At 42.1% G+C, this 21,954-nt stretch overlaps 1 protein-coding gene across 3 annotated transcripts in view; it reads left to right on the top strand.

Moving 5' to 3' along the window:
• PLXNB2 (plexin B2) overlaps positions 1-21,954 on the top strand; it is a 331,464-nt gene that overhangs the window by 275,736 nt on the left and 33,774 nt on the right. For all 3 annotated transcript variants that reach the window (XM_083574852.1, XM_083574854.1, XM_083574853.1), the window contains exons 16-24: positions 679-827; positions 2,134-2,242; positions 8,933-9,069; positions 12,233-12,403; positions 12,812-12,947; positions 14,642-14,854; positions 15,487-15,663; positions 18,110-18,246; positions 19,642-19,742. In XM_083574852.1, the coding sequence (XP_083430978.1) occupies positions 679-827; positions 2,134-2,242; positions 8,933-9,069; positions 12,233-12,403; positions 12,812-12,947; positions 14,642-14,854; positions 15,487-15,663; positions 18,110-18,246; positions 19,642-19,742 (1,330 nt within the window). The remainder of the gene's footprint in view (positions 1-678; positions 828-2,133; positions 2,243-8,932; positions 9,070-12,232; positions 12,404-12,811; positions 12,948-14,641; positions 14,855-15,486; positions 15,664-18,109; positions 18,247-19,641; positions 19,743-21,954) is intronic.

Raw genomic sequence — 21,954 nt, 5'->3', positions numbered from 1 at the left:
AGTACTTTGTGGTGCTTCGTAGGATATAAAATATCATTGCTCTCAGGAAGTACCTAAATGCTCCAAGGTGTCCACATTGACAACAGAACAAAAACTTTTGTTCTAGAGTCAAAAGAGGTGGTTCTGAAAACTTGACAGGGTGAAAAATGCCCCTTTTGGTGCAGAGGAATGTGTTGAGCTCTCACTGTACGCTTTTAACACAGGAGATATAAAGTTATGTGGAGAACAAAGATAAACCATTTGTGCATGGATATATGCCTGTGGGTCTTGGGAGGGTGTTAGAGCAACAAAAGTGTTCTAAAAAATCATTGAACTATAGCTATTATACAGTGGCAGACTAAACTTGAATGACTTCTAAGGCTAGTCAGGTTTTGTTAGGTGACAAAGGGCAAGAACTCCTTATTCCAAAAACTGCACAAATAGGGTTAAAATGTCAAGATTTCCTAACCACCCTTGCCACTTGGGGTAGGGTTCAACTGATATATGAGCTCAGAGTTTGCATGCCCATCCACTACAACCAGAATAAAAATTGAAATTTTCCGGATTTCTGGCCAAAACTCAAATTTAAACCCCAAACATTTTTATTCATCCTTCAAGTCTGTGAACTTACTTTTTAAGCTGCTGGTCGGTTATTAAAATGATGTTGTGACTTTTTAAGTATGTTTTCTTTATGCTCAGATTGAACCACGTAATGGACCGCTGAGCGGTGGAATTTTGTTGACCATAATGGGATCTAATTTGGGCATAAATGCTGAAGATGTCAAAAGTATAACAGTGGCAGGCACTGAATGTATATTTAGAGAACAATTCTACTCTGTTTCTACCAAGTAAGTAATTGTCTGATGTCTTGAATGCCAGTTTGTTTGTTTTTTATCTATTTGCTGCAGGTTCATAGAAATGTGAAATAAAACAACTGCCCTGACAAAAATGGCAGTTGTTTGCTTTAAATATATAACTTCTTGAGCATTTCTGTATGGTAATGAGTTGCAACTATTTAATGTGTTTAGCTGTAATTCTAGAGACAACTGCAATGTTTATGCTTATTCTGTTGTACTTTATACATGTAATTATGTAAGAGACTTGTAATAATAGCCACCTTTATATTTATGATCTAACAGCTCTAACTCGTTTGTTGCTTATCCAGACTCAATTATGTACTAATTTATTTGAACTGGAGGCATTTGTAAGTTATCTCATGCAGCTTACATTTCCAATGGTGTCACTGCAGGAAACTCTCATATATTAAACATTTACAACCTTGCATACATTTTTTTTAAAAAACCAAACCCACCCACCCCTTTTGTAATCCTGTACATAAATATTATGAACAGGTAGTTTTGTTACGTTCATTTTTAAAACACATCTCTAAAATGAACATTGGAAATGTTTTAATTCAGTTTGGCAAATGTTAGGCATCCAGGTATCCTGTTATTGTGTATTTATGGTGATTTGTGCTCATGATGGTATTGGAGCGGTTATATGCTTTCAATACTGTTTGCACCTGCAAAACGTTTTGTGTTGGTGAGACTGTCTTTGTTTCCCATCAGTGCTTGTCCCATAGCTTCCTACTAAAACCCTGTAACACAATGCAAACATTCAGGGGGTGGGGTGTTCTATCCTGCTATTGTTGCGCTGTAGCATATGAGTGTCCCCCAGATGGCAATAATGCAGTAGTATTGAGAAAGTATTGCAGAACTAGTAAAGTAAAAAGATGTGCGAACGGTTCCATATAAATCCATCACTGATGCATCAGTGACATGTTACAGAATACATCTGCCCCCCCCCAAACCCATCCGGTGGGGGTGGGAATGCACCTCCGATAGGGAAATCAGGGTGTGAGTCTGGGTTTTTCTATTTCTTTGAGAAATAAACCTGTAAATTCATCTTGTGAAAAGGAATGGCGTGCCATTTTTTAATGGTTTCTACATAATAAAGGCTTGAGTGTGATCTTCTCCCGGAGATTTAAAATCATTTGCGTGACCGATTCTAGTTTATTCCGCCTTGTATTACTTTTGAGGCTTCTGTAATGGTGTCTTATTTAATTGTTAGATTTTATTTTATTTAAGAATGGACTGCAGGGAATATATATCAATTTAGTTCTTTTATGTACAAGCTTACCTTGTTTCCAACTAGGATTGTATGTGAGGTTGGAAGCGTGCCAGAAGCAAAAGAAGGTGAAATTGAAGTTGATGTAAATGGACAACAAGGCAGATCAACAAACGAAGTGCAGTTTACATATCAGGTGAGTCTGTCCTTGTCAATAGCTTACCTTATTTAACACATAGTATCTTGTTTTCCATTTTTCACTGGGTCAAACGTAAGTGTATAAACAGTGCATTGGTTTTTATTCCTTCATTTGGAACCTTGGAGGTTCTGCTGAAACAGAATGCTTAAGTCTACTAAATATAATAGAGAGACGGCCTGTTATAAATAAGGTGGATACAGCACCGGTACTACAGAAGACAGAAAAGAGATGGATGGGCAGCCTTGTGTTCATCCAAACATGCTTCCATCCCTTAAAGGTCCAGTCAAAAAGGGACTTTGACTTTATGCTCAAGGGACGCAGCTTCAAGCCATCGTCTGCCTGCTACTTCATCCAATTCTTCCAAGGCAAAGAAGTCCCACCTTGGGGAAGGAGGATATGTTAGTAGCTTGCATAGATAGCCAGGGAAGACTGGAGGGTCCTGCCCAGGTAAGAGCAAATGATGCACAGAGCATCATTTACTGCCAGGTCTTTGGAGTTTGTAATCCAGAAATTGCGCAATAGAAGATGCTCTGTGCATCACTTTCCACTGGGCAGCCAGCCTGCGGGAGTCTTCATTGGAAGCCATGCATGGGCTGAAACTGCCCTCCTAACCCAAAGTGAGGTTTGGATTTTGCCTTGAGAGAGGAGTAGCATTCAGTGGTCAGCTAAAGGTGCAGAGAGACGCAAGGGACAAGATTGGGGGAGGCTGGGTTGTCCCTGCCTCGGTTCAGCTTACAGCAATCCAAGCAGGGGTGGCTGGCATAGTTGAACACCCCTGCTTGAATCCTCAGCCAACCCTCAGAAAAACATATTTGGCTTTGAAATGGGCCATACTTCAAGAAACAGCTCTGCTGAACCGGTAATCTTAATGGGGAGAATGGATGCATAGTCACTGAACAGTACCTAATGATAGTAGAAATCCTAAAACATTTTCAGTTGGGTTGCTTAATTCCATAAATAGAGTCTCTGGCACAGACGGCATGATGTAAGTCATGTGAGAGATACAGTTAGCCACCTTCGCAGGACCTTATAGTGCTTGTAAGGCATAGGTAAGTGTACATGGATAGATACAACGTACAGAGTTATTTTTAAATTCAGCTGTCACTTTTGGTATTTTAAACAAAACTAGTGAAATGTGTCATATGGAAAGTCAAGGTTAGGTTATTCTCTTGGGGGTTCATTTTTCTGCCTGGGCTATTTCAGCTTTCACGCTGAATAACCACATAGAGGAAGTGGATGTGGTCAAGTCACAAGAAGGAAGGAGTTGGATATTTGTAGAATGCGAGGCCAGAATTGGAAAACAAGGGGCATGCATGCCAAATCTGTATTGTCGGTCCATGGCAGGAGTGGGCAGCTTGCAGTACGTGAGATTTCCACCGTGTAATTCTAGCTCTTGCTATTAATAATAATAGCAGCATTGCATTTCTAATTTTCATTACTGCGGAGTTACATATGACTCTTTCTTCTTCCAGGATCTCCATTCTTTTAGCATTCCAAAATGACAGCTGTTAAAGATTTTTGGCTTGAAAAGCATAACTTGCATTTTGGCTGGAAAATTCCCTTACAGTTCCTGGGAAGATGCAGTGTAAGAGGAAAAGAAAGAACTGAACTGTTAATTTAATGAGGTCACCAAGCTATGGGTAGTTTCTTTTCCTCCCTCTGACTTTTCACACCAATTCTCGGCTAATTATATTTTCTTTCCCCCTCCTCTCACCCAGCTAAAAGAGGAATAGATAATTTTGTTCTAAAAGGAGATGGACATTCTTTGACCGCCTCCACTTTTACCTTGGAGATGCGTCTGTAATGGACACCAGGCTAACAATTCGTGTCTGAAATCTGTAGGGTCATCATGCCATAACTTACATTTCCTTTGGTCCATAGAATTAGGATATGAGGCATGACACAACTAACTACATTTTACTGAAAACTTTGCTGTTTTTTTACTGGGCAATAAGAAGAGATAATATTTCCCCCCTCTCTGCCCTAACTTCCCCATTGGTTTTACACACCCAGTATACAAGAACGTCAAATATCATCAATCAGTCTCTGTAGCACTTAGTGGCCTGGTTTGCGTGTCACATTAAACCATAGTTAAAATAAACTGTACAAACAGGTAGTGTGCTGCTGCCTGCTTCTGAAATCACAGGCCACTCACTGTTCGCTTGCAAACAAGCTTAGCGTTACCGCTGAACCTAGGGTCATGCTTTGATTCTCACCAAACAAACCATAAACAGTGACCAAGGTTTATTCTTGGCTTACCACTTATGGTTTGTTTGGGGGAAGCAAACTGCTGAAATTTGTCTGTAACGCTAACCCAGACCATAGCTTATTTCACAGCAGGAGCAGGGAAAGAGCAAAGCGCCTGCAATTTCAGCATCAGTCACCAGCACATTAAACTATTTTAACTAGTTAAAAGTGCCGTGTGAGTGAGGCCATTACATGTGATTTTGCTACTACTGCCATCCTCTCACTTGGTTTGCCTTTCTTGTTACATGAGGAGACAGACCACTTCACACTAGGGATTAAGATTCCTATGAGTGCTAGGTGCTCAAATCTCCAGAAGCATGACATGATCCTTTACAGCTTTGTCACAGCAGCTGAAGTTTAAACCAGGCAATCTAGTGTGTATTATGTTGTCTTAACAGCCTTTGTTTCTGAGATCACCTGTGGGCGTTGTTTGTGGGCAGTTTAGCAGAAGACGAGCTTCTAAACTCTTCCTTTGCTGTTTTGTGGGAGAAAGAAGGAATAGTGCACAATCCTAAGGTTCACAGCAGATCTTTCCAGCATGTTCATCTCTGAATGCAACCTTTCTATCAGATGTTGTAGCTGATCATGCATAATCACACGTCCTGTAGCTTTGAGTAGCCACCGCAAGTAATAAGATTATGTGTAAAAAGGTAAAGGACCCCTGACAGTTAAGTCCAGTTGCGAACGACTCTGGGTTGCGATGCTCATCTCGCTTTACTGGCCGAGGGAGCCGATGTTTGTCCGCAGACAGTTTTTCTGGGTCATGTGGCCAGCATGACTAAGCCGCTTCTGGCAAAACCAGAATTATGTGTAGCAGCTTTTAATGCCAAATTATGGACAGTATTTTTTTCTGAACTACATATTCAGCGTTGGCCCAACTGAACAAATCACTGAGAACAGCTCAAGTTGACCCAAGCAAGAAACATTGCTGTTCCGTTTTTAAGAATAGATTTGCACCATCTGGTTAGCTATAACTATATGAAACTGTTTGATGTTGGTAACTAGTTCATTGTGAGATCAGCACTATCTAACCAAACAGCAAGAAATTTAAAACCTCACATGCAACCCCAACGTGCAGTTTCATTCCAAAAAGCGCCGTTCATTAAATTTATAGCACTTGCTTTATTGGCCTGCTTTATTGGCCCATTAAGGAAAACATTAGGTGTGCTGAGGCAGCTTTGCTGAGCACTAGATGATTATATTAAAAGGACAAGGATGTGTGTGCTTCTTTTTATGTTGCAAAAGGGCTCTTTCATGCGCATAATTTTTGTAACCAGTTTTTTTTAGTATGTGCATGGTTAGGGTCACAAGAAGTTGCCTTATTTGGAATCAGAACATTGATCCATTGATTGGTCTTCCAGGATTTCAGAAGGGGAAATCCTGTATAAGTAGTTTCTGTATTTATATCCAAGTGACTACAACTATTCTACCTAACTCAGCAGGTGTGGGTACACACCCTGGCTCTAATGCACACACAACATGTGTGCATGGGGTATGCACTTCCACTTCAGTAATAAGGGCAGCTCATGACTCTTTCATCATTGTGTCCATGCACCTGCTCTCACCGCTGAATTCATAGAATCATAGATTATTTTAGAGTTTGAAAAGACCCCAAGGGTCGTCTAGTCTAACTCCCTGCAGTGCAGGAATCCTGTCCACAGACATCTCTGAGGGACAGGGTTTGAACCACCAACCTTCTGATTAACAGCTGTTTTGAGGAAGCTGGTATATACATGTAACCCTGTATTCCACAGGGCTCCCTCTGGCCTTTGCATTAGATCTATGTTTCCCACTCTCAGTTATCAGTGTTTTTGTTCATTTCATTGCTGGACTGGTGCAAGAGAAGCTCACGTGGCATGCGCCTCAGTTCATTCTTCTCGGGTTGCTGCCTCCTTTCTGGGAGCTGCAAGGAAAAACGAGACAGCAACAACTTGCGATAGTTTTTGAAAACATGGTTTTTGAAGACACACAGAGACAATGCAGGCTTCTAGTGTGGGAGTAAATACCATCTGACATACAATTAAAAATTGAAAAGAGCTCCTTAGGCTTTATATAAGAGTGCTGTACTCTTGAATATCAAAGCAAAATGTTAATCATTGCGACTTGCACTGCAGCGCATTGAGTTCCATTCTAGGGCAATCCAGCTGAACATTAAATGTATTCTGCAGAGAGTGCTGCTTCCCTGGGCTTCTGAAAAATTGTGCTTTTATGAGTGCTTTTCAATGTGTGTTCCAGTTGTTGTTGTTGTTATTATCATTATTATTCTTACTATTTATTAAATTTGCATACCACCCTTCATCTGAAGACCTCAGGGCAGTTCACAACATAAAAATACAAAACGAGAGCATAAAACAAAAATAAAACAAGTGCATTTTTAAAAAAAACCATAGGATGTTAATCAGCCAAAGATTATAGAGAAACATTTCTGCCTGGTGCCTAAAGATATATTATGAAGGTGCCCTTCCCTGTTTTTTCTTGCTTGGGTCAACTTGTAATCTATATGATCCTTAAAGTTTATGGGATCGGAATTGACGCGTGTGGGGGATTTCCGGAAGGTGGTGCTTTGTCCTGGATCTTTCAGGTTTTCCTGAAAAGCGCAACAATTATGGGGGTGTCCTGGTTTTTACTTTTTGAAATATGGCAACCTTAGAGTTGCTCCCATCCCTTCCTTCCCAGACCTCAAAACTGCATACTTGAGGAGTTATCCGATGTTATCCTCACCACACCCCTGTGATGAGGTAGCTTGACTGAGAGCAAGTACTATGACTGATCTAAGGTCTCCTGGTGAGCATCATAATGAAGTCAGGCTTTGAATCTGGTTTCCCTTGTGCAATTCAGTTCTTTTCCCCCAAGATGTCTTGCTGGTTGTAAGCTATCGATAAGGGCTTACAGAGACATTTGTAAACACCTCTCCCTTGCATTTGCATTAAGGATGTCATTTGCGGTTCCATGGTATTGCATTCCAGTTTCCCTCAAGTTTTTATGATGTAAAGCTTGTGTCTCCTGCAAGAGCATCTAAAACATCTCCTAAAAGTTGCACATTTCTACATACATAGACTATCTTTACCCCTAAACCAATATTGCAGGATGCCTGGTATTGACATTTTTGTAAAAGTGAGCAATGTCTGCCTCTTCTTAAATTAGGTGCTCTGAATTCTGAAGGCTGCATACATAATTCCATTTCCAAATGAAAAGACTTTGACAGTTCTTAAACACTGAGACATTAAGGCTGCCCCGGAGCTTACTTCTAAGTAAACATACACAGGATTGTGGTGTGCGTGATATTCCAGCTATTAAATAAAAGTTTTGATAAATTTGGTGAATAAAAGGCATGAAGGAACTGACAACAGAAGGTAGGGTTGTGGGCAAGGCTGAAGTTAGTTCCAATTAGTCAAAATATATTGCAAATTTGGGAGAGGGCTATATAAAACAACAACCACCACCACCACCACCAGAAGAGGAATAAGTTTTGAATTAATTGTTTGAAGTTGATTAAACTGGCTCGTGAAAGTATAAAGCAGATAAAGCGAGATAGCATTATACTTAATTGTGTCATGTTTTCAGAGGATGAGCTATAGAACTAATTAATACTCTGCTAAGATACACTACAAAATATGGGAGATGTTAATTTTACAAAAGGCTTTTGCACTTCTAAAAAACCGTTGGTGTGATTTGGCCTTTGCAATGTGATTTGGCCCTGTGCAATGAGGCACAGGGTACGTTTAGGATACAATTTTAAAGCCTTGATAGTAGGTGAGCTTGCAGCAATTTTTGGGTGGTCCCAGAACCATAGAACGGTACGTTTTCACAGCATTGCTAAGCCCCTTGCTAAGTCAGGTCTCCTACACAACATGTCACCGAGTTGAATGCAGACTGCCACCTCTTTAATGTGGCGTGCCACTTCCAGCTTCCCACATTTGCAGCACCAGGCAGGACGTTTATCAAGCTTGTGCTGGGCTATATTTGACTCAAGACTATCACAAGTTTTGCAGACCTATTTTAAGTGATACTTTCCAAATTAGCCAACTTCCCACAGAGAATAGGAGGGGACAGTTGCCTTCTGTGCAAATATCAAAACCCGTTGCTTTCACATTGCCTCACAACGCTGTGGGCCTTGCTTTGTTGCTCCTGTCATTGATAACAGTTATATTCCAGGAAAGTGTGAGGAAGAAGCACTGAAACCATGACTGAAAACAGTAAACCCAAAATGAAATCCTCAAAAAATGAACAGGCAGCTAATCCATTATGTTGTAGCTTAGGCCTTGAAATCAATAGCAGCTTAGAGTAGTGTAAGCTTTAAATAGAAGCCGGTTCATAATCTCTTTCATTTCTTCTTCCCTGATCCATTTTTTTGCCTCATGGTAGTATTTCCAAACCTAAAAAAGTGCCTTTGTGAGAGTAAAAACTGAATTTAACCAGTTTTTGACTTCTTCATGACAGGATCCTGAACCTACAGGAATAAGTCCTCAAATTGGTACCAAAGCTGGAGGGACATTCTTAACTATCAGTGGCACAAACCTGGACACTGGCTCTATTCAAGATGTTCATGTTTACCTCGATAATGTACCCTGTCAAGTGTAAGTATAAGGACTTATAAAGCTGCCTTTCCTCTCTTAGGTGTGGTCATGCCATCTATATTGTAGATTTCTAACCTCTGTCAGTGGAACGTTCAGCCATCTTAGCGTCCTCTGAATTACCGTAGCCCCACCTAAATTGTTTCCCCCATGGACTGTTTTCCGCAGATCCTAATGACGCAACGGAAACTTAATATTTTCTCTCATTTTATCTAAATCAAATTAGTGTGAGTTCACACTGATTTTGTCCACAGTATATGACTTTAGAATCAAGCAGCCACTTAGATGAACAGCTCTTGGAAGTTCAATCCTCAGAGGGGTCAGTTCTTACATTATCCTCCTTTCCCACGTATATATTTTAGTAGGGGAACACGCAGCTAAGGTTCATAGCTCATACTTGATTCGCCATGTGGGTATTGTTCGATGAAACATTACTAACGATTCTTACAGTGGCCTAATATCATGGACAACGTACATATGAAGAAACCCCAACACTGCAGGAATATTCAGCTGTCCCATATGGGAATCAAACCTGCAACCTTGGTGTTATCAGCACCACGCTCTAACCAACTGAGCTTAAAGCTCCTACAGTGCTCTGATTTCAGTCTTTGCTGAGAGATATTCATGGAATCAGCCTTTATTGGATTATTAAAGGTAAAGGTAAAGAAACCCCTGACCCATGACCGACTCTGGGGTTGTGGCGCTCATCTCGCTTTATTGGCCGAGGGAGCCGGCGTTTGTCCGCAGACAGCTTCCGGGTCATGTGGCCAGCATAACTAAGCTGCTTCTGGCGAACCAGAGCAGCACACGGAAACGCCGTTTACCTTCCCGCTGGAGCGGTACCTATTTATCTACTTGCACTTTGAGGTGCTTTTGAACTGCTAGGTTGGCAGGAGCAGGGACCGAGCAACGGGAGCTCACCCCATCGCGGGGATTCAAACCGCCGACCTTCTGATTGGCAAGTCCTAGGTTCTGTGGTTTAACCCACACTGGATTATTATTCATCACCAAACTTTCAAAAAGACCTCAGCAGCATACATTAGATTATTCCTTTTTATGTAGCATGGATTGTGACCCTTCTTGCGAAAGGGGTCATACAGTACGGCATGGTCTGAACCATCGATGACTAGTACACGGTTAGCACAGTAAAATATGAAGTGCAATTGTTGTGATAGGTTCTAATGCAGTAGTATTGTTGCATTGCCATTAGAGTGCCAAATAGCATTTCAGGAAGCATGTTAACGGATACGGACCAGTCAGCACCTAACACTGAAAACATGTACCAGATTGCAGTGCTCTGAGCAACAGAGCTATAAAAGTGCTTTAAATTTGTGAAGATCACCTTAAATGTTACAGTCAAAAGACAAGGGAAATGGGTAATTTGTACAGAAGCTGCATATAGTGTTGTCTGGAAGTGTCGTGTTCATTCTGTTACTCTGATGACTTAAATAGGGCTTTACTATTGCACTTTCCTTGTGTTTGTTTCGGCTGTGGAGGATAGGGTTGTCTACGACTGACATGAAATTATTGGAGAGAAATGAAGCTAATTGAGGCATAAAGAAGTATACAGAAGAGTGAAAGCAGGACTTCCTTTGCTTTTTGCAAAATACGTCAACACTCAGAAAGGACCACCAGATCCCCTTGGCTAGAGATCTCACTTAAAAATAGGCAAGCTTCCATAGCATTTTGTTTTAGAACCTTAAAGTGAAGGTGGTCCTCAAACATCTGAATGGGACATCAGGGAAAGATGAAAGTCATACAAAGCATTAGGTCAAAACAGTCCAAAACTAACTTCCACGAATTTGTCCTTATCTGGGCAGGAACACTCCAATATTGTTGAATGTCTGTGTCCTGGCAGCAGAACCTGCAGCCCACATGTTGAGGGACTTTGGAAGAAGACTGGCTTGGAGCACCACTCTGGCAGCCCAACAGCAACAGCCCGGGCATTGAGTTGGCAAAGTCTCGTGATGGGTTGGGCTGTTAACTCATATGCACCAGGCCCCTTAAGGAGATTCCTCCATGGGTTCATTTGGGGAGAGACCAACCCTGACTGTGGTCTCTTACCAATGCCCCAGCCACTTATGACATTGAAAATGAAACAAAAGTACTACCCTGAGCAAAGGTATCTAAAGAGCTATCTATTGGGGGGGGCATGGCTGGGCTATAAGCCCAGAGTCAATTAATCATGGTCACATCACTCCTTTGCTCTCCTGACGTCCCCCTTCTCCCCCTTCCCAAATACCCAGCACAAAGGGGTACACTAGTACCTCGGGTTACATATGCTTCAGGTTACATACACTTCAGGTTACAGACTCCGCTAACCCAGAAATAGTACCTCGGGTTAAGAACTTTGCTTCAGGATGAGAACAGAAATCGTGCTCCGGCAGCACGGCAGCAGCAGGAGGCCCCATTAGCTAAAGTGGTGCTTCAGGTTAAGAGGAGTTTCAGGTTAAGAACGGACCTCCGGAACGAATTAAATACTTAACCCGAGGTACCACTGTACTTGCATTGGATGATAGTGAACTTGGTTTCTCAGATGTTCATGCTTATACACATTCACTGTTTCTCTTACGTAGCCATGATAATAATAATAATAATAATAATAATAATAATAATAATAATAATAATAATTTATGTATACCCCGCCCATCTGGCTGAGTTTCCCCAGCCACTCTGTGCGGCTTCCAATCAAGTGTTTAAAAACAATACAGCATTAAATATTAAAAACTTCCCTAAACAGGGCTGCCTTCAGATGTCTTTTAAAAATAGGATAGCTGCTTATTTCCTTGACATCTGATGGGAGGGCGTTCCACAGGGTAGGCGCCACTACCGAGAAGGCCCTCTGCCTGGTTCCCTGTAAATTGGCTTCTCGCAGTGAGGGAACTGCGAGAAGCCCCTCGGCGCTGGATCTCAGTGTCCAGGCTGAACGATGGGGGTGGAGACTCTCCTTCAGGTATACAGGACCAAGGCCATTTAGGACTTTAAAGGTCAGCACATTATATCGAATGTAGCCCCATTTTAATATTCTAAATGTTAGACTAAATAATGCTGGTATTCTCTGTGTCACTTGAGGAAATGAAGACGTTGTTTTCCTGTGGGCTGGGGTTCGGGAGGTTGTAGAAGTCAGTCTTGATGTGATTTTCTCTCTCCTTTTTTCTTAATTTAGTATCACATTTGGGCAAGAAATAGTTTGCGTTACTGGACCAAATAGCAAGGAAGGGCCTGTTCCTGTAACAGTATGGCATGGAAGCAATGAAAGAAGGATAGAAAACGAACCGTTTACCTACAGTGAAAACCCTACAGTTAGCAAGATCACACCTGAAGTCAGCATTTGCAGGTAATGAAATATTTCTTTTGTAGGAAAATAAAGTCTTCAACTTTAATGAGCTGAAATTATAAGGTTTCCCCCCTCTCTGCTTTCAATGTAATTATTAGATAACAAGTATCCTGGGTCTTAAACAATCACAATAAATGTAGCATAATTGTATATTTCTTCTAAAACAGAAGTCATCACCTTCAAGAAAGGCAGAGCTCTCTTTTGTTTAAGAATAATGTATCAAATTAATAAGATGTTCATGACTTTCTTCCTACTCCAGATTAAGGGTTACAGTCAACTTAACCCTACTCTAGGAAAGACCCATTAATGAACGCATTTAAAATGTCTTTGAACTTCACCAAGTCTACTCTGAGTAGACATTAGGAGAACAATGGGATACATGGTTTTATTTGTGCTTTTATATTTTAGCGGAGGCCGAAATATTACAGTCGTTGGAGCTGGTTTTGATATTATCCAGCATTTCTCTGTGAAAGTTATATTTAAGCCTTTTGTCGAGAGATCATCAAGGAAGAGGAGGAAGAGGCAGACAGAGGAGGTACAAAAGGTAACCATCTTCTCTCCTTTGTACAGAAATACAGTGTGGGCAGTATTTTATTCATTATTAAATTTCTATAGCACCCTGCATCCAAAGATCACAGGCTTGTTCTCATGTTGCTACCCTCCAGGGCTCTCATGGAAGAGGCACAGGGTCCCAGTCAGTTCATACTGAAACTGTACCTAATCCAAAAAGCCTTGAAATTTCTCTTTGTTGGTTTTAGTGGATTCAGTAGTTGGTCAAGAACGTTAGGATTTAATTACTAGGTTTTGAGTGGCATAATTGGAAGAGGGTGAGTCCGTGGGGCACAAATTGCCATGTCCAAGCCCTGCGGGGCTCACACCAATCAGGGAGGACGATAAGGAAAATGTTTATGTGGTACTCTTGCAGATTTCCCCTCCATTTCCCTCCTATTACCGTATTTTTTGCTCTATAAGACTCACTTTTTCCCTCCTAAAAAGTAAGGGGAAATGTGTGTGCGTCTTATGGAGCAAAAGCAGGCTGCGCAGCTATCACAGAAGCCAGAACAGCAAGAGGGATCGCTGCTTTCACTGCGCAGCGATTCCTCTTGCTGTTCTGGCTTCTGAGATTCAGAATATTTTTTTTCTTGTTTTCCTCCTCCAAAAACTAGGTGCTTCTTGTGGTCTGGTGCGTCTTATAGAGCAAAAAATACGGTAATTCCTATAAGAAGGAATTTTGCTGTGCCCGCTCCAAGGCGGGGATAGTTTTCTTGCCCAGCTGGAAATATGTTAAAGGAACCAAGGGGATTTTAGATCTTTGTGCTGTTGCTGCTTTTTTTCTTTGTTAGTCACATTATTAATTGTAATTTTAATGTTTTGAATAGTTTCCCCCCCTGTATGAACCCCTATATAACATGATCTGATATGCAGTAAACCAGGGGACAACAAACTTTTTCAGCAGGAGGCCAGTCCACTGTCTCTCAGACCTTGTGGGGGCCCAGGCTATATTTTTATGGGGGGTGAACGTATTCCTGTGCCCCACAAATAACCCAGAGATGCATTTTAAATTATAGCACACAGTCTACTCATGTAAAAACACTAGGCAGGCCCCACAAATAACCCGGAGATGCATTTTAAATAAAAGAACACCATTCTACTTATGTAAAAACACACTGATTCTTGGACCGTCCGCGGACCAGATTTAGAAGGTGATTGGGATGGATCTGGTCCCCGGGCCTTAGTTTGCCTACCCATGCAGTAAACTCACACATTAGTATGCAAAGGTTAATTTGGAAGAAGCACTGACACTGCATAAAACTACAAGTGAAATTCACAGTTTGTGGTGTAAAAATGATTAGCAAAATTAATTGTGTCAAAGATGGCAAGAATGGAGTCCAGTTAAACTTAGTATTCAGAAATGCACTGTTTATACACTGGGATACACCTATGAACATCCATCCTAAAACAATGCATATGAAGTAGTGCATGCTTTTTACCAATTCGATAGACACAGAGATGAATTACCAGTGCTGCAGTAGCAAAAATACCAACTTTCGAAAAAGGACTAAAGTGTATGAGATTGCAAGAGAGAGGTGACAGCTTGCACATTGAATTTGCTTGTATATGTGTGAGACAAGGAGGGAGGGAAGAATAAAGAAAAAATGTAAAAAATTACCTGCCAGTGATCACCAATACTTGTTTGTTTGTTTGTTTGTTTGTTTGTTTGTTTGTTTGTTTGTTTAGTTTGAAGGAAAAACCATCTCAAAGATCAATGACACCACTCTAGTCTTCTTATCACCACCGGTGCTGGAGGACCCAGAAAATTACAGAATTACTGTGCTTCTCCAAATGGATGGTCATCATGTGGGAAAAGACTTTCAATATGTTGCTGATCCAACCTTTGAAAACTTCACGGATGGTGTCAAAAAACAAGTCAATAAACTTATTCACGCAAAGGTAAGTGTGTCAGGAAAATGACTTCTCTCAGTGTGCTTTGCCCTTTCATATTTGCATATGGCGCTTTCTTTCCTACTTGCGTTAACCCGATGCAAACAGTTGACTGGAATAATTCCAAACACTGTTTTCAAAGACTAGTGTTATCTGAATGTGGGGAGCATAAATTCCTTTTTTTGTGCTACTTAGGGGTGGAGGAGACCTGTCTTTGCCTGCTGACATATGCCTCTAAAGGTTTCTTGTCAGTGGGGTTTCCTCTTGCTGAAATCAAGAATTGAGTCCTTATCAGCAAGTTCTCCTGACATTCTTTGACCTTATTTATACCCCCTGTTGCCACCAGGGGATGATATTGACTATTGTAAATCTAGGCCGGCATTCTCGTTGCCCTGCAGAAACAGCTTCCATGAACAAGGCTTACAGATTTGCCTCAGAACGTCAGCTACCCTGAGGGTATTTCCTCTTCCACATTGATATCAAATCCAGCTGTTTGGTTTTCAGATGGAACTGTGCGAAACATGAATGTATTAATCATGAAAGCTTTTATCCTTTTCCTTCCCTCTCCTCCCCTCCGCTCCCAGACACCACGAAGCGAGTTGATAGCTAAGATGGCTTAGTGTTTCTGTGTTTCTGTCTAGGGCAGTAATCTCAACAAAGCTATGACGTTGGAAGAGGCGCGAGCATTCGTGGGAGAGGAGCCCTGCGTCATCAAAACCCTGACGGAGAACGATTTGTACTGTGAGCCACCTGAAGTGCAGCCCCCGCCCAAGAGAAGGCAGAAGAGAGATACGGTTAATAACCTGCCAGAATTCAGCGTAGGTCACATTTATCTGTCTTTTTAACAACACATATAAGGTGTGCGGCACAGAGGGCATCTTGTTTTGAAGTGGCAATAATAAAGAGCCTTCTTTTACGCATGATTTGTGCTTCCAAAGAGCACGGGCAGAAAAAAACCATTCTCCCGTTTGCCACTCCTTGCCTAGAAACAGAATGGGTGAAAGCAAGTGTTAGCTTTCTTTTGCTAAGGCCTAGGCTGTACTGGTACTGAAATGTGCATCGATCTAGATCAGTGTTTCCCAAACTTGGGTCTCCAGCAGCTTTTGGACTACAATTCCCATCATCCCTGACCACTGTTCTTGATAGCTAGGGATGATGGGAGTTGTAGTCCAAAAACAGCTGTAGAGGAGACCCAAGTTTGGGAAACTCTGATCTAGATTCAGGGCCACCCTACCAGCACAAGCAACCCCAAGCAGCAGCTTAAGGAAGCAGTACTTTTGGAGGAGTCAGTGAAACATGTGATCTGGGAATGGCACCCCAGGGAACTGCGGTCTTATTTATTGAAAGAATGAAGTTATAAACCACTCACCATTCACAAATATTGTGGTGGTATCCAAAAAGAAAATTACGAAGTTAAAACAATAAAAACACATTCAATCCATCTGATATACAGTGCCACAGCTTAATGTTTACAGCAGACGTAGTCAATGTGGAGCCTTGAGGATGCTTGTGGACAGTTAACTCCCAGCATCCCTGACCATTAGTCATGATGGCTGCAGGCTAATGAAGATAGAGGCCAATAACATCTAGAAGGCCCCATGTTGCTACTCCTGGTGTATTGGGACACGGGTGGTGCCGTGGTCTAAACCACTGAGCCTCCTGGGCTTGCTGATCAGAAGGTCGGCGGTTCGAATCTGCACAACAGAGTGAGCTCCCGTTGCTCTGTCCCAGCTCCTGTCAACCTAGCAGTTCGAAATCATGCCAGTGCAAGTAGATAAATAGGTACCACTGCAGTGGGAAGGTAAGCGGCGTTTCCGAGTGCCCTGTTTTCCATCACGGTGTTCCATTGTGCCAGAAGCCGTTTAGTCATGCTGGCCACATGACCCGGAAAGCTGTCTGTGGACAAACGCCAGCTCCCTCGGCCTGAAAGACAGTCACCTTTGACTGGACTTAACTGTCCAGGGGTCCTGTACCTTTTACTCCTGGTGTGCAGGAGTGGCCAGATCCCCTTGCTATTGTCTTTTAGATGTCTAGTCAACATACATTTGTTTTTTTAAAACGTTTGGATTGATCTAATAATTTTGTTGCTGGTTTTGTGTTTGATTTTGATTGTGTATTTAGTATTTAAGTCTGGGTTAAGTTTTGCAACTTCATAGAGTTGAAAGCTTTGTAGGCGGCAGTCGGATTTAGGTAGGGTAATACTAAGTGAAGGACTAACTAAACCTGCACACCCATCTGAGGCCTTTCTCTGCTTTCAGTTGGCTGCGATGCAGGAGCAGGCCTTCTTAAAGGCACTTCCCTAGAGAGGTCCAGTTAGCTTCCTCTTTTGGGGGAGAGTAGAAAGACTCTCTTTTATGATTTCCATGCATTTAATCTTCCCTATGTTTATAATCTCCTACTGTAGTTTTGCCATATTTTATTTTGACCTCTACCATTCTCTCTCCCCTTGCTGCCGTTTTCATCAACGTTATGCTCCTGATTTTGGTTGTATTGGAGTTACTGTTGTTGAATTGTGGGTAGACATATCAGACGACACAGCAATTCTTCCAAAGCAGCTCTTTATTTGTAAGCTGGAACAGAACTGACTGAGGAGCTCAGTCAGCCTGCTTATATAGAGCTCCACTAGAATGCAGCAGTAACCATTTTCTGTAACTAGCCAATCACTAAACATCACTTTCGATCCTTCATTTGCATAACTATCTACAGTATCCCCCTGCTGGCCCAGGGTGAGAACTTCAGTACATAACAACTGTTATTTTATTTCTGTGTTTTAATTTAGAAGCCACTTTGGGTGTCCCTTAAGCCTGAAAGGTGGGGTAGAAATTTCTAATTAAACCTTATGTTTTATGCTGGGCAATCCCTTCACTGTGGTTTGTGTTTGTGCTATCCTTACCCACTGGCCTGCCTTCATCCTCTCCCATTTTGATGATTTTGAATTGTTAGCATATAGTAAGGATTAATTAGTTAGGCTGCAAACCTCACCCCATTTACCTGGGGATAAACACCCCATTGTATTCAGTAGAACTTAATTCTGAGTAGACGTGGTTAGGATAAGCAAGTTAACTTGGCACTCATAATACTGTTTAAGGTTGGACTTTATCTATCCTACATTAGAATATATTATATTCTTTGGATATATCTGGGAACATAAGCTCAGTTGTTCCGGGGGATGGGGAACAAAGGGGCATAGATCTAAAACATCATAATGCATAATAAAATCATGCTGTCTGATTATTAACTTACAAAGTGCACTTATTTATCTAGGTGAAATTTGGCTTCAAAGAATGGATCCTAGGAAGAGTTGAGTATACCCAAGTGAGTGACATACCACTAGGCTTGATCTTGCCATTGGTATTAATTCCCATGGTGGCTATTATCATCATCTCAATCTTCTGCTACAGGTAAGATGTGGTTATCAGTCATCAGATAATATTGAAATGCCGGAGGCAAAAGCTGATGGTGAAGGGAAATGGGTCTGCAGAGAAATACGAAGAAAATTATTTGTGATGATTCCCAGTGTTCACACATGCGGTTCTGTGTGAAATAGAATATCACATTGCTTCAGGGGGTTTTTTTTCAACCCTCACTGATACTAATCATCCTATGTCTTGGAGCTGTACATATGTGCAATCAAAGAAATATTCTAAGCAGGATGTGGGGAAGATAGATGTGGTTAGCATTTCTTTCTGCCGGTTTTTGAAGGTTTCTAAATATTAAGATGATTGGTTTGCTGTGCATTTTCTGTACATGTCATGACGGGAGGTGGGTATGTATTGTATATCTTTAGTCAAAGCAAAGGCAGATGAGACTTTCTAACATGGTATTGGAAACAACAAAGGGTCATTATATCTGTCTTCAGAGAACAACTTCATGGAAGAAACTGAGGGACTTTGGAATGCAAAATACAGGTGTATTTTTGTAGGAAAGGATTAGGATGTTTAGGTTCCTACCACCTGTATTCAGGAAACTTTCCTGGGGGGGGGGGGAATCTATGCTGAACTTGCGGTCTGAGATCTTTATAATGTATATTTTTGCAAGGAGAGGCATTGTTTCATATCTGAGTTATCTTATGAAAGACCAGAAAAATGAGTGGAGGTTATCAAATCTGTTTCGATTGCAGAAACCCAGAATATGAGTCACACAACTGAAAACTCCACAGGTTTTGTGTTTCTGTGCAGTGTCTGAACAAATTTGCACCCTACAGGATACCCCAAGTGTTTCTTGTTCACAACTAGTCCCCCACGCTCAAAATTGTGTGTTTCCCTTCCGAATGAATACGTGTTAGAAAAACATATTCAGGGGGGGGGGGGAACCTAACTGTGTAGAGGGTAATCTGAGTGCTTGTTACAGCAATGAGATTTAAATTGAAACTTGCACATGACTAATGTTGAAAGGCTGCAACTAACCTGAGCATTAAGAACGGTATTGATAAAGCACGCAGCCATTAGTCCAGGTTCATAAACAACTGTGGAACAGGCCAGCAGCAATTATGACTCAACTTCATTCAACAGTTAATAGTTTTCTTTTGAATAAAATCCATTCTTTGAGGTAAATTTTTAAACAATCCTGGCTGCAGTAAAATCAATAAAGCCTTGTTAATTTTGTGCCAGCTTAAATTTCAGCCTATTGTTTTCTTTTCTACTCCCCCACCCCTCTGCCTTCTCAGTTTTAAAAGATCAGGAGGAAAAAGACTGCGCATCGGAAGATCCCTCTGGCCTTTTGCATGGCTGTGTTGTAAAATGATTTATTTTTACAGCCTGTAACTTTTCTGTACTCTCTGTTTCTATTCCTTATAGACGGCAAAGCGAACAAGCAGAACGAGAATACGAAAAAATTAAATCACAACTTGAAGGCTTGGAGGAAAGCGTCAGAGACCGGTGCAAAAAGGAATTTACAGGTATGACTTATACCTAATTTCTTGTGGGGCCTCCGGAGAAATCACAAGATGTGTCGAAATGCTGCCACTGTCTGCCTTAAATTGCCTTCTGAGGATATGCAGGAGGCGCAGCCGTTCTAGATTACAGCGTGTTGACATGCGCATTGCATAGTCATGTGGCAATTAAATGCAAAGGCCGTCAAAAAGAGAATACATAAAAGGAACCGATGGGGTTTGTTTCTTGATGTAAAAGGAAAAGAAGTACCTGGAACCAAATTGGCAACAGGGAGAAATAGTCAGGCCTCTTTCACTCTGAAGATGTTCCTACTATAACGCAGTTTGCGGCAGCAGTGTGGAATGGGGTGGCAGGTGAAGGAGCAATAGGCTGAAACGGGGTAAAAGGTAAAGGGACCCCTGACCATTAGGTCCAGTCGTGACCGACTCTGGGGTTGCGGCGCTCATCTCTCTTTATTGGCCGAGGGAGCCGGCGTTCAGCTTCCGGGTCATGTGGCCAGCGAACCAGAACAGCGCACGGAAACGCCGTTTACCTTCCCGCCAGAGTGGTACCTATTTATCTACTTGCACTTTGACATGCTTTCGAACTGCTAGGTTGGCAGGAGCAGGGACCGAGCAATGGGAGCTCACCCCGTCGCAGGGATTCGAACCGCAACCTTCTGATCAGCAAGTCCTAGGCTCTGTGGTTTAACCCACAGCGCCACCTGAAGATGTTCCTGCTATAACACAGTTTGCGGCAGCAGTGTGGAGTGGGGTGGCAGGTGAAGGAGCAATATGCTGAAATGGGGTACAAATGGCCACAACATTTTATTGGCTGCTGGTCACAGCATTTGCCTAGGCATTAGACAAGGTTCCAGTCCTCAGGCAGTCTATAACTACTAAACTGGCACAACCACGCTAACACGCTAGAAAAACATTGTTGGGAGTAGTAGGCATTTTGGGCTCACCACTTTACAAACTGATACCATGGTCCCATCCTGTAATTTGGGGGTGTGGCAGATGTGCCAGCTGTCAAACTGGGATGTGGCCTTGAATTGTCACCCATATACCAGTGAGGAGCAAGGGAGTCCATCTTTGCTTACTCCTGCGGGAGGCCTCCAATTGCCCTGAGCGAGAAGTTGTGCCAGAAATACGGACCAATGTAGTTAAGCCATAGACTTAACAAGATTGCTGCGAGGAAGGCAGAAATCCTGCATTGCTCAAATAAGGCACACAGATATGAGTAAAATGCCTTTCCAACCCCATCAACTGGTAGCTAACAGCAGCCTAGCTTTTCTACTTTGTTTTTTCCTCCTCCCTCCTACCACCCCCCCCCCTTTGTATAACAACTTCTTGTTGTTGTTGTTTAGTCGTTTAGTCGTGTCCGACTCTTCGTGACCCCATGGACCAGAGCACGCCAGGCACTTCTGTCTTCCACTGCCTCCCGCAGTTTGGTCAAACTCATGCTGGTAGCTTCGAGAACACCGTCCAACCATCTCGTCCTCTGCCGTCCCCTTCTCCTTGTGCCCTCCATCTTTCCCAACATCAGGGTCTTTTCCAGGGAGTCTTCTCTTCTCATGAGGTGGCCAAAGTATTGGAGCCTCAGCTTCACAATCTGTCCTTCCAGTGAGCACTCAGGGCTGATTGCCTCAAGAATGGATAGGTTTGCTCTTCTTGCAGTCCATGGGACTCTCAAGAGTCTCCTCCAGCACCATAATTCAAAAGCATAACAACTTACCAGATGTCAAACTATTGAGACATTTTGGTTAGTCCCAGTAAAGGTATTCCCCAACTCTGGATTTGGGAGGGTTTCCCCCCACCCTTATGGACTAGTACAGCTAACTCTGCTTTTGCATCTTCTGCCAGCTCCTGTCTAGTTTTTGCCCTATCCCTGCCCTAAAAATTGATCCTGTTTCTCTAGCTCTGTCCTTTTCCTTCAGTTCTGACTGTTTCACCAGACTGAGTTTGACTTGTAGCTGGGTGAGGACTTGCCAAAAAGGACCAGTGCTCACCGGTTATGTGACAGCCTGCTCTCTGACCATAGGGAATGTTTACAAAACAAAGAAAATGGGGGTAGATGAAAAATATTGCTGAGACAACAAGTTGATTGACTCTGAGTACTGGTCAGTCAAGAAACCAGAAGCCCTCTGTTCTGTGCCTTTGTAAGGTGACAAAGCGATTCATCCTCTCCTGTGTCAAAACTTAAAGGCTCTTTGATCAACCTGATGTATTGTCAGTG

This window comes from Podarcis filfolensis (genome assembly GCF_964270895.1).
Source record: "Podarcis filfolensis genome assembly, chromosome: 10".
NCBI lineage: Eukaryota > Metazoa > Chordata > Lepidosauria > Squamata > Lacertidae > Podarcis > Podarcis filfolensis.
The sequence above is the reverse complement of the archived record's forward strand: the minus strand, read 5'-3'. Positions and strand labels throughout refer to the sequence as shown.